This window comes from Vollenhovia emeryi, unplaced genomic scaffold (assembly GCF_000949405.1).
Source record: "Vollenhovia emeryi isolate VEMERY1.0 unplaced genomic scaffold, V.emery_V1.0 DF939201.1, whole genome shotgun sequence".
Lineage (NCBI taxonomy): Eukaryota > Metazoa > Arthropoda > Insecta > Hymenoptera > Formicidae > Vollenhovia > Vollenhovia emeryi.
Window position 1 is genome coordinate 34,749 of NW_011967165.1, and position 12,591 is coordinate 47,339.

General features: G+C 44.1%; 2 protein-coding genes and 1 non-coding gene across 7 annotated transcripts in view; 1 reads left to right on the top strand and 2 right to left on the bottom strand.

Annotated features, from left to right (window-relative positions):
• LOC105561745 (collagen alpha-2(IX) chain-like) overlaps positions 1–8,127 on the bottom strand; it is a 16,522-nt gene extending 8,395 nt beyond the window's left edge. For all 3 annotated transcript variants that reach the window (XM_012012003.1, XM_012012002.1, XM_012012004.1), the window contains exons 1-4: positions 8,064–8,127; positions 1,481–1,551; positions 1,207–1,405; positions 445–661 (exon numbers count right to left, since the gene is read on the bottom strand). In XM_012012003.1, the coding sequence (XP_011867393.1) occupies positions 445–661; positions 1,207–1,405; positions 1,481–1,532 (468 nt within the window). In that variant the 5' untranslated portion in view covers positions 1,533–1,551; positions 8,064–8,127. The remainder of the gene's footprint in view (positions 1–444; positions 662–1,206; positions 1,406–1,480; positions 1,552–8,063) is intronic.
• Trnar-acg lies at positions 1,708–1,780 on the top strand. Its single transcript has one exon. It is a non-coding gene; the product is annotated as a tRNA-Arg (tRNA).
• Positions 8,128–8,723: 596 nt separating the features above from the next.
• LOC105561744 (ATPase family AAA domain-containing protein 2-like) lies at positions 8,724–12,583 on the bottom strand. 3 transcript variants are annotated; one of them, XM_012011999.1, is made up of 9 exons: positions 12,461–12,583; positions 11,750–12,019; positions 11,471–11,662; positions 11,127–11,308; positions 10,868–11,054; positions 10,602–10,787; positions 10,113–10,245; positions 9,299–9,568; positions 8,724–9,167 (listed from the first exon to the last, which is right to left on the bottom strand). In XM_012011999.1, exons 1-9 carry the CDS (start codon positions 12,512–12,514, stop codon positions 8,857–8,859), a joined length of 1,785 nt encoding a protein of 594 aa, XP_011867389.1. In that variant the 5' UTR covers positions 12,515–12,583; the 3' UTR covers positions 8,724–8,856. The 3 variants fall into 3 exon arrangements, with proteins under 3 accessions (XP_011867389.1, XP_011867390.1, XP_011867388.1); XM_012012000.1 differs by lacking the exon at positions 12,461–12,583 and having other exon boundaries at positions 9,473–9,568; positions 11,750–12,233; XM_012011998.1 differs by lacking the exon at positions 12,461–12,583 and having other exon boundaries at positions 11,750–12,233.
• Positions 12,584–12,591: the final 8 nt, after the last annotated feature.

Here is a 12,591-nt window from a genome sequence, read left to right on the forward strand (position 1 = left end):
TTATATATAACGGGTGAAAGCTGTGAATAAGTTGCAAGTAATGCAGAATCGAGCAATGCGGGTCATATTGCAGTGCAGCCGTGACACTTTTACGATACGGTCCACTCGACAGAGTTTACGAGTTGATTGCATCAGTTGATTGCATTCCACATCGTGTTGTCACCGCATATTTGGGCGCGGTTGACTTTGAAATCTTCAATCTACGGCAAAACAGGGTCTTAGCAGAAAAGGAGAGAGAGAGAGTGATATAAATAGGCGACTTTTGCCAGAGAGAATATAATCGACCATTTATTACTTTGCACAATTCTCTGCGACGATCTTGTTTTCAGTGCATCCTATTTGATACCAAGCTTTTATTTTAGGAGTACGGGACCGTCACGCGCGGCAGCAATTCGCGAAACGAGCTGTTCTAGAATGATGACGGACGTGGCCGATGACACTCACGCGATCATTCACGAAAGAGACCGTCTGCAATTCTCCCTCGTGGTCGATCGATGAAAAATCCAGCGTTCGCTTCCTAGAATTCATCGTGATGAGAAGCTGAGCGTCGCCTTTCGCGTCCACGATCTTAATGACGTGCCAAGGATACTTGGGTGATTTTCTAGCTCTCAGCGTGTACACCAAAGAGAACTCTTCTGAAAGCCCGTCGGGTGTGATGTCCCTGGAAAAGAATTCTCACGTGGAAGGAAGGCCGGCACTTTCGCTAATCGTTAGGGCCTGAGCAGAGTGGCTGTCTTGTACTCTCAAGACAATGCTTTACGTTTCAAATCCTGTCTTGTGTCTTAGGTCCGTTTTCACCAAACCGATCGCTTAACTTTAATCTTAATTTACTTCGCGTTTGTCTCTTTCTAAAGTAACAGTCGGAAAGTAACAAAGAACGAATTAAACTAAACTTAAAGTTAAGCGACGTTGATGAAACCGGGCCTTAAGAGTACATGACAACCATTCTGCTCAGAGCCTAACATAATAGGCGATTATCGTGCTTTCGTTAACGAGGGTAAAATTTTTTATTGTTTAACACATGAATAGATTGAAGGAAAAAAGCTCCTCCCTGTCTTGAAAATGTTTTATCTAATTTGTTTTCCCTTAGCTGAGCAAAATAGCTCTGCTCAACCCTATCGATAAAAATAAACATTAACCGCCGAGATCGAGTTAATCGGGGTCTGTGGCCCAAATCAATGTTTCTGCGCGTGCTAATTTGAATACTTTGTCGGGAGGGTGACATCAGTGTCTTTCTCCAGCCGGTATGCAGTCTGCATGCGATTGCTGCCTCGGACCTTCGTCATGCCGTTGTAACGCGCATCTAGCAGATCCAATTTCAGCTTGCTGATGAAGTCAAACGTCTGCAGATCGTCCTCGCCGGACTTGTAGCCGTTGCACAGTCCGCGTTTGGCGACGGTATATTCTAACAGAAAATATGATATCACGAGCCTCGCGAACGTAACCGTGATTTCGTTATATCATTACGAACGATACTTACGAGCATGAGTAATTATGTGCGCTATCGCAAATATCCATGTTTGCAGATACATTTGCCGCGACCAAATAAATCTGAAACAGCAACGATGAAAATAGTTGGCGGTATCTGTTATGCTCTAGGACGAATCCCCGAATTAATTAAATAGAAGCAAAAATAATATTTTAGTACATAGATTTATGTATTTTGAGTTGATAAAGCTAGAAAGAAACTACTTAATATTCTCACACGGTCCTGTGGCGCAACGGATAACGCGTCTGACTACGGATCAGAAGATTCCAGGTTCGAATCCTGGCAGGATCGATGGCGTCATATTTTTGGCAATACAATTGTATGCAATTTTTAAAAAGTAAAAATTGACACGGAGGAAAGAGAAGTGTCATAAAACGAGAGTAGCGTGTTTTAGAAGTCATGTGTTGTTTTATTTAAGAGATATGATGGACATATAGTTTCTTTTTGTTTTTGCAAGCGTTCGATTAGCAGGGGCCAAAATTGATTTTATAAAAAGAAATACAGATAAATAGCTCGAGTCTAATTCAATTTTGAACGATCGTTTCAATGGGAATCGATGCGAAAAACCTGCGTAATCATTAGTATCGCGTGTTGAAGTTTCGTGCCGCGTTGCACGTACGGTAATGTCGGACAGTTATTGATCCTTTAAAGATTATTGTACTGGTCTGCTTCTCCCCTATAACTATACGCCTATCCCCTATAAGCATGAAACAGGACAAAATGCATATTTCAGCGATTGTTTTTCGGAAGTATATAATTTGTAAGATTCCTCGAAGAAAGAAACTGTTTTTTTTTCTTTCCAGAGCGATAACTTGGAGAAACTGATAACGTAAGCGACAACATGCGAGCTTAACGTTACAACATTGTGCATTTTATCATGTAATTTTCAATCGAGTGGTGATTACGAATTGAAGTAACATGTTTTCTTTTTCATCTAGCGTTATCAAGACACGATAAACATCAGGTATAAATATATTATTTTCACAGCTTACTGTATCAATTGTGATAAAAAAAACAAGTCATAAAATCATTCGAAAATTTTACAACTTTATTAGTACAATTTTGGGTTAGAAAATGACAGTTACGACTTATCCTGTAAAAATACTATTCATCTATGTAAAATTCATCTAGTGTGTCTATAGACATTGAACTCGTCGGCCTCGTCAGTCTTGGTCTCGCCTACAGTCGTGCGTGAAATTTCACGCATATAAAAGACTAGTTTACGTACGTGGCCATATAGTTAAATGTTTTTTAAACGTGTTACGCAATAAAACCTTCAGTGGTTATTTATAGAATATCTTTCAAATGTACTTGTAATCAAGAAAACTGGTAGTGTCTCGCGCCAGTGTACGCGAAACCGCGCGCGCGTACCTCTGTATCTTTACGCGAGCTGACGAGCCGAGAGTTTCCGAAAGATTATCGAATCTCAATAACGCCTGAACTGATCTAGTTTCAAGTAGACTCAAGCGATAGCTTGTTCGTATTATGTAATCAAAGTGTTTTTATTTCTCGCTTACGTGTCCTGCGAGCGAAGATATAATGCAATTATTAATTACGATGCAAAGTGCAATGTGAAATTTTCATTTAGGAAACATCGTCGTCATCGTTTGTACCGCTCGCTTTTCCACTGTGAGATTTTCTATTAGGGAAAGATGCGGACAGAACGTGTTGCGTGAAGAACTGATGACCGCACTGACGGGCCAAATATCGCATATACAGAAAGTTTTATTTCTCGAACATAGTTTTTTTAATCCAAACTTTCTTATAAGTATATGATTGAATTCATCAAAAAGAAACTTCTTATTTGGTGAAGAAAACTTCAAAATTTTGAAAAGATCTTTTGAATGGTAAGAATATTTTGAAAAATTATAAAATGTTTTTGTCACTGCTTCGTGATACTGCTGTCATTCAACTGTTAATTAAAAAATTATTTTCTAGTTCGTTGATATTCGCACCGAAAGAGAAACACCGATTTTCTAAGGGTTATTTTATCCCCTAAAAGTGCGAAATGCATATTAAAAAAAATACATGTCACTTATTTTGAGAAAAAAGCAAGATATTGAGAGCTCATCAAAATTAGAGGGGGACACCTCTAACTCTCCCCTTGTTAAAAACATTGGATTAACAATTGTTAATAAAAATGAAATGATCATAATTTCGTTGGAAGTCGTACGACGACATTCCGTTTTTTCGACCAAACATCTCGGTGTACGTTGCGAGGGTTAGCTCTGTTTCTAAAGCGAAGAGAATAATATAAACAGCTCTCCTATATGCAAACAGGTTGCTCGGCTCAAGCGCGTGGTCGTGGTGCTGCCAGCAGTTCTTTGTATGCTTTCTTGCCGGCAGTGCGTTGTGAGGCTTCCTCCTCTTCAGAGTGTTTGCGTATCGTCGAAAGTAAAGTACGCGAAGAGTCTACTTGAGCATCGCTATCCGCGATAACCTGTCGACACGAGGTGTGTATATCTTTAAAGAAGATACAACAGACAATAAGCACGCGTAGAAATTATCTTTCAAATATTTTTTAACTTCTTTCCGTCTTAATCCGAAACTTTTAATTACCTGGCGATAAAAGTCTTTCGGTTTTGAGATAAAGAATGAAACAAGTTCCTTTTTTACAGCACATTATTTATGACCTGATATATTTTAAGTTCTATATAGAAGTCAGGCGAAAGTATATACGAATCTAAGTAACAAAAGTAACAAACAGTTCAAGGTTGTTGACAGGGACCGAACACTGACACATCGCCGACGTGCCTCCCAGTGAGAAATGATTCGTCGATCGACGTCGAAACGACGTCGAATCGACATCGACACCGTCGAATTGGCGTCGATTCGACGTCGTTTCGACGTCGATCGACGAATCATTTCTCACTGGGCTACGTTCGTTTGGTTTCTTCGGTCTTTATTAAACCGTTTTCTTTAGGCTCTCTCTCGATTTAGCTGTCTCGCGTATCGTTTTAGCAAGAGGTTAAAGCTCGAAGCCGGTTCAGCTTCGTATCTCCACGGAATGCTCTCAATTTCCGACTTGGACCAACTCTGACGTTCCTCGACATTACATGGTCGATCTTGGTCGTTCGTTTCGTATGTTTGTTTCATTAATCCGTAGACAACGAGTCGACGCTTACCTTGCCTGATGTAAGGATAAAGGAAAGGAAAGAACACGTATATGTGTAAACACAAGGCCTTCCTTAGCCAGGTTCGACTACGTGTTTACGGATTATATTTCGGGCAACGGTCGAATTCCCCTTTCCGATCTCTGCGTGAATAACACACGACGCCAGTTGTTTTTGTTTCGACATCCAGCCCAGCCCAATACGTCCATTGCAGGTGGCGCCACATCCGAGCTAGGACGAAGTGAGCGGGCGAAGTTTTATTGCTGACAGGCGAAGTTTATCGGCGACGAGCCACCGCGGTAGTTGCCGCGCCGCGCGACCGTGGCTTCGCAGAAGGACGCTCGGCGAGAGCGGGCGGCAGCGACGGTGGCGGGCAGTGGCAGCGGCGAAGGAAGAGCAGAACGACCGAAAAGAGCTCGTCGTGGACGGATAGTTGAACGGGATGCGGGCGGCCGACGTGCAGACGAACAGGAAAAGCTTCCGCATCCCCGGTACCGTGACTCTGCGCGAGTGCAGCGTCGTCATCATCGGCAGTACGTGCAGGATATGCGGCAGGGCCTTCAAATGCGAGAGCGACGTTAATCTGCACGCGCGATGGCGGCACAACGCCGGCCTGGGATCGTTGTTGGAGATGCTGGGCGGCGAGAAGAATTTCGGAAACGTCGAGCAGAAGTGCGACGTGTGCGACATGTTCTTCGGAGCCGTCGCGGATCTGAGGTCCCACAAGCGGCTGATACACAGGCATCTCGTGCCCAGACTCAAGGGGAGGCGCCGTAAAGAGTTGGTGCGCGTGAGATTCAAGCTCAACGGTGTGACGACGACGGACGTGATTCTGGATCGGAGATACATTAAGTTGCAGAACGGCGATACCGGGTGTACCGTCGACGTCTGCACGCAAACGGCGGCCTCCCTCGAAAATGAGAGAGCCGAGAGGAAAGATGACCGCGCTGGAAATATCGATTTGCCTTTCCCGAACCGCGCTGTGGACAAGAGTCACATGCAATACGACAGTACACAGCTCGACAAAGCTGCAAATCGATACACTGTAGGTAAATTCGCGTCTACCAAAGGCGACGCGATAGCGAGTCGCGTGACTACAGGGGGGAAGAGTCTCGCAGAGATCTCAAATACGTCGCATAAAGACACTGACGCAAGCGACGACTTCTGCGAAGGTCACAAAGACCGTTGCTATCTCGCTACACAGGAAACCACAACGAACGTGTTTATCAAAAGTTTGGCCGATAGCAAAGACATTCGCGATAAGGATGACTCACCGAGGGTGAACGAGAGAGAGGGAAGAAGCGTACAATGCCAGAACGAAATTCCATTCGACCACAACAAGTTCCGTCTCGCCTACCAGCTAGAAAAATCCGACAAAGCGTTGCCTATTAAGATGTTCAAAGAGAATCCTTGGCCCAGCGAGAACCCTTACTATCCCATCAGGTGGTCTGATGAAGTAGCAGGGACCCAAAAGACCGCTGGATTGGCCAGTTCTTTTATAAATTCCATGGACATTATTAACAATGGAAAGAGTTTCGGCTTTAATGGAGACGCGACGAAGCGGAGGCAACCATTATCGCCTTTATTGTCTCGACTTTACGGAAAAACCGAGTCTACGAAGGCTAAATCGAACGTCGACGACGACGTGCAGGAGGTGCTGCGAATAACGAGGGGAAATGCGCAAAACGACATTAATCACGAGTCGCCTAATCGCATGGAAAGAGAGATGCTGGTACAAAACACGATAGGCGACACGTTTACGCTGCCCCCGCAGCTGGAGCCGATTATTTACCCAGAAAAATGCGGCGACGCGTTCTCGAATTTCGAACCGTTCGATTATTCGTCGTTCGTGACCATGACTGAAAGAGAATATCAAGAAATTCTAGAGAATTCGTTCAATAAAAAGCTGGGTATTTACTTCGAAGGTCTGCACCATTACGGAATCAGACTCTACAACGAACTGCCAGAAATTAATAACAACTCTTTAGAAGATTACGCGGTATATGCTCATCAGAATTTCATTGAAACGTGGAAGCAATCGGACGAGCCGTCGTCCAATGAACTGAAAGCAAACGACAACGAAGTTGCGGTTGTACTAGACTGAATACGTGTGTTAGCAAAAACTTGTTAATTGGTGTGGGAGGTACCATTCCATCGATAAAGGCCAAACAACGAAAGTGCCAATAAATTCTTTCGTTTTCATCTTAAATTTTTATTTTTGTTTAAATTAAAAAATATAATATTAATATATATTTTATGTGCTTTCTCTTTACATACATGTTGAGATTTATCGCACATATATAGCGTACATATATACATGTAAATTCGATAATAAGAGCAAAATATTAATTTTTAGTTATTCCTTAATTGCGTTTTTCTTTATTTAAAATAGGTTGTACAAAATTGTTTGCGTGATACTTAAATCGAAGGTGGGCTCAAGTTTCATTTTCGAGAAGAAAAATTGTCGGCTTATCATGATAGATTAACGATATATCGAAACATATCGTCTGTAGGAATATTACATCGTAATTGACATAAGGACACCAGGATATAAAAAGCTGTTTGAAAATTATTCCTCGATGTTCAATCTAAGTGTGAACACACAATTGTTGATCTTGCGCAATTATGGACTCGTGCTACAAGAATTAATACAAGCTTCTAAAAACGTCGGTAAGATTTATAAAATTGTTAATTAAAAATCTTTAAGATGTATGAGGGACAAAGAGAGAATTATTATCTTGCTGGTATATGTAGATCTATGCAAGTAAAAAAAACGTTACATGTTTTTTTAAGTTTTTCCTCTTTGTTACTTTTAGTTGTGCAATTGAATAATTTTCAGCAATTTTGTAACAATTAGCCATGTTAGTCGTGCGGTTCCACTAAAACTGGACGATTATAGACGTCTGATTTTGCTACATTCCTATTTACATGTATTAGTATAAGCATATGTATAAATTTTTATACCTTTCGTAAGAAACTGCGTTACGAGAAATATGTAGGTTCATGTACATGACATCTAAAGGTACAAAGAAATTCTTTTTAAAATGTCCGTTTTCACGACTCCTCTTGTTTTCGTCGTCTTTGTCAATATCGCGCACAATACGTGTCAATTAATTTTTCTAAGAGTAATACTATTGCCAAAATGTCGTTTTCCCTAGCACTTAGGCATATCAACGGCGCTCCTACTTTTTCGAGAGGAAGATACAACGTTATAGAAAATTGATATTTTAGGATTTTAACATACTACATGTTTGTAATAAATATTTGTTGAAAAACATCAATGTGTCAGTAATTCTCTCTACTTTTCCGTAGTGTTAAAAGTTTGGTGAACACCCACGTCAGTGAGGCGATTTCTACGAAGGAACAAGAAAGGATTGGCATGATTAAAGTCGCGCTAAAAGATCGATCCATCTACCGTGGTGATATCGCGTGTGGCCAATAAAAACGTCCACTCGTTTTACCGTTGCTGCTTGCGTGACTTCCTCGTCGCTTCTCGTCGATGTCACGCATTCGGCACGCACACACCACGCGGCGAAGCCTCGAGGGAGAAAGGGTAGAGAGAGAGAGAATTTCCGGTGACACCACCGCCGGCTTTGATACGTAACGATCGGGTCGCTCCGCTTCCTTCGAAATAGAGCACGTTACTTCCCGCCGTGCGATTACACTCGAGATGCAGGATGCAACACGATCCACAGTATTGCACAGCAGCCGCACGCCAACTGATAAGCTCGCTGGACCTCATCGTCGGACCCCTCTACCGCGGCCCTCTCAAGTAGGAGAAACCGATTCGATCTTATGAGTCACGAAGGGAGAGAAAAGACGGTCATCGAATCGGTGCATCAAAGGCGCAATAGGCGGAGCAGAGCTCTGATAATTGATACTAAATTTGTTGAAAATATTTTTAACGTCGAAAATGTACAACTGTAAAACTAAAAGTCTTCGGAGTGTCGATCGAGGTTGAGGTAAATAGGCATAAGTACAATAGGAATAATAGTGAAATGTAAATTAAAATCGTGACATCAGACAAAATGATCATGCGACTTATTGTTGGTGTCCGATTGCGAAAGGATTGCGAGAAAATGTGCGCGAAGTAGCCTTTAAAATAATGGGTCCACAGCGTCGTATTTATTACATCACATTTTATTCCACGAATTTCTCAGCGTGTCGGTTATTGCATTCCGTTGTATTACATTTCACAGATTCGGACGTTATACGGACGATTCACACACGAGGGGACGTTTCATCGAATTTCAATCAGTCCTCTTCCTGTTTCGCTCGCATTTTGACCCGCTTCAATTCCTCGTAACGCACGACGTGCTCGTTCACCGTCGCGCACAGATCCCCGTTGTTCTCCATTGTCAGCTCGAGGGCGGAGAACAGGCTCTCCAGCAGATGACTCGGCCACTCGTTGGTCGACTTGACTATCGTTTCGACCAAATCCTCAATTTGCGAGCCGTAGAGTTTCTCGGTGCTGGACGGTGCCGAAGACGCGCCGGATGTCCATCTCTGCCGTTTGAACGGCGGCCCCTCGCCGGACGCGTTGTACTCTCTCTTGACGGTCGTTCCTAGGAATCGTCAAGCTTGTAAAAGTATACAAATCCATTGCGATCTAAGCAATTGATGTGCCAATAACTCAATTCTACGAGATCGTATATATATGTAAGTTGGACTTATGAGATTGTCTATTAGCAGTTACTCGATCTGGAAGACGTCGAGTGCGAGGACCGTACAGCTCCGAGCTTATTTCGCGCTTTCGATTGCGTTTTAATCTTTCTGGCCGTGCGTGCCGCGCTAATCTCTTCGAGACCATTACGATGCACATTAACAACGGGACAAATATTGCACGTAAAACTCGTACTCTCAAATGTACCTAGTAATCCGCTGGAGTCGACAGGGTGTACGTGACTCCTCAGCTTCCTGTTTTCGCCCTTGAGTCTCTTCGGGCACACGATTGACGCCAGGTCCGCTGCGTTCGTCAGAAATCAATTTGTTATCAACGAGCATACGAGACCTGATAGTAAAGTTCGCGAACCCGTCACCCGCTACAATTACCTGCACACCTTATTGCTAATTGCCACCGTGGTCACCCTTTCGAAGTAATCACCTTGGGAAGCTACACACCAATGCCAACGCCTCGTCCACCCTTCAAAGCAGTGTTGGAACTATTGTGAAATGGCTTGCAAAGCTGCCGTCGTGTTACTCTTAATGTCATTAATAACGAAGTGCGTTTCCTTCATCTTTGAGAATGAAAAAAAACTCGGGCCAGATCCGGTGAATAGGGAGGGTGTTTCAACACGGTTATTCGCCTCTGAGCTAAGAATTCTCTGGCAGATAGCACCGTGTGAGCGACAGGCTGGCATCGGCGTGCAGTTTTATATAAGGGAGGTACTTTGAAGGGGACCACAGTGATAATTAGCAATATATAAAGTATGTAGTAATTACACCGTGACGAGTTTGCAAACTTTATTGTCAGCACGCTCGTACGCTGCTCGTTTCAGGCGGATAATTACCTTGCGAGGAACGATCGGACAGACCGTCGGAGCTGCCGTTGAACAGTTGCTTGAAAAAAGAACGTCGCTTTTGCGGCGAGGGCGATCTCACTTCGTACACCTCGCCGCGATTATCATCGTACAATTCTGCAATCTGTGACAAGTGGTGCAAGCAGTCGATAATTGTGCACTTATGAGCAAACGTATTGGAAAATTCAGTATTCAGAGATCGATCGTTTAAGAGACTGGCGCTACCCATTTCACTCGAGTCTGGGCCGCTATTACTTTTAGAATAATTCTACAAATATTGCTTTCGACATCAGTCTTCTTCGATATGCCGTTTCGAAAACTACTATCTCAACCGAATGCACTTGCCTGAGATTACATTTAAATCCAGAGATAGTTACTTAAACTTTGATGTGTTAAATATGTACGAAACAATTGCGCAGAAATGTATGAAACGTGCAGAAGCAATGAGAGTAAAGTTGAAAAGACAAAAAGGATGTCAACCTCCGATGGCAGATTAACGTGTCGACGGTGGGCGGTCATTAGCACGAGCATGTGCACCGATCGATCGAGACTGCGCATTAAGGAGGTAAAAACCACTCTCGCCGTCTCATCCACCAGGTCCCACCAGGTCAAGACCCCGGGCATGTACAGCAACGCCGGCAGGGTGCGACGCGCGGTTTTAATCTTCTGTTATTACAATAAAACGACTGTCGTCTAACGTTCGTCCAGCGTTCTTTCAAGGGCAGGAAGTTAAAGGCGGTTTCTACTTGTATTATGATCTCCTCGGCCGCCTTGCCCGTCTCCTCGAACAGCGTCGTGACGTCCAGGATGTGGCACGGCAGGTGTTCCAGGGTGTGCAGCAACGCCGGTCCCAGATGACGAGTGTGAGAATTGTCGTCGCCGCACAGCAAAATTCGCGGGCAACCGCTCGACTTGGACGTGGCCTTGCCTGTACTGCGTGGTCCCGCGCGAATCGTAATTAATTCTCGGACCCCTTTGGGGACGCGCTCGCCTGGCGACACTTACATGTTGTCGGAGGTCAGCATGCCGGCCGGACAAAGTGTCTGCAAGCGCGACAGGACTGCCACTAGGTCCTCCTGCAACAGAGGCTGGATCTTGAGGGATAGACTCTTGATCGGGGCGACGATGACGCGATGCGACGCCGGAACGATGTTCTGGCGCGCCTTCAGGAAATCTTCCTTTTCCACCTTGACGAGAAATTGACGAGAATTTCTCTTAACTGTTGCATCTCGTACAAGAATAATATAAAATATACAAAATAATATATATCTATTACTTTTACGTAAAGTCTACTTTCCTGCAAAGTAAACAATTTTATTTTGTTTGCTATGTCAAGTGGAATGTCTTACTTTGAGGTGGCGCTCGTTGATGTGATACTTGGACTTGGAATTATAGATCTGCGGATAATTTCTGCGAACGGAACACATGACTGCCTCAGCGCAAAGGGCCTGCAGATCGCTGCCGCAGAATCCTAACGTTTTCGATGCCAGATACGCCAGGAACTTCTGCGCCGGTTTCTGCTTCCAGCTTTTGATGTGCACCTATCGTCGTAAGACAAACATTAACGTTACCCTCTTGCTTGCACCGTCTTCAATGTATTTTGTGATATTTTGCTAGCGGCACAATACCGAAAGGATCTCTTTTCTAGCGCTGTAGCAAGGCAACGGGAAATACAATTCCTTGTCGAATCTGCCGGGTCTCCTCAGCGCGGGATCTATCGCGTCGATTCTGTTGGTCGCTCCTATCACTATGATCTCGGAATTACTGTCCAGACCGTCCATCAGAACCAAGAGGGTGGAGACCACGCTGGCGTGAACAAAATCCTGCCGGCTGGACCTCACGGGCGCGAGACCGTCGACTTCGTCGAAGAATATGATGCACGGTTTCGTTTGTTGTGCCTGGAGAGGGAGACGCTTATTGCTTCGGATCGAAGCTGAGGGAGACCCCCAGTCAGGGATCGATACGCAAGAGTTTTCACGTGGACTCGATCTTACGGTACAATCAAGTTTTAAACAAGAATCATAAGTTGATCCTTTGATATTTATCCTCGAAGTTTGGATGTTACACGGATTAAAGTGATAAGCGCACGGAATTATCATATTAAAGGGACCGAAGGGACTTCACCGACCAGTGAGAAAATCTTTTCGAGCTTCTTTTCGCTCTCTCCGACCCACTTGCTAAGACAGTCGGAACCCTTGCGCGAAATGAAGGAGACCTTGCGCTCGGAATTGCTGCATTCTGTCGCCAATGCGCTGGCCACGAGAGTCTTTCCCGTTCCTAACGAAGAAAGGAAGCAAGGGAGGATCCAGTGCTCGCATCAAGCAATACTCGGGCATTACCTGGCGGGCCGTAGAAGAGTAAACCGCGCGGCGGTCTGAGATTAAATTTAGCATACACGTCCCCGTACATCAACGGGAACAGGACCATCTCCTTCACGATTCTAATGTGCTTCTCCAGTCCTCCGATGCAG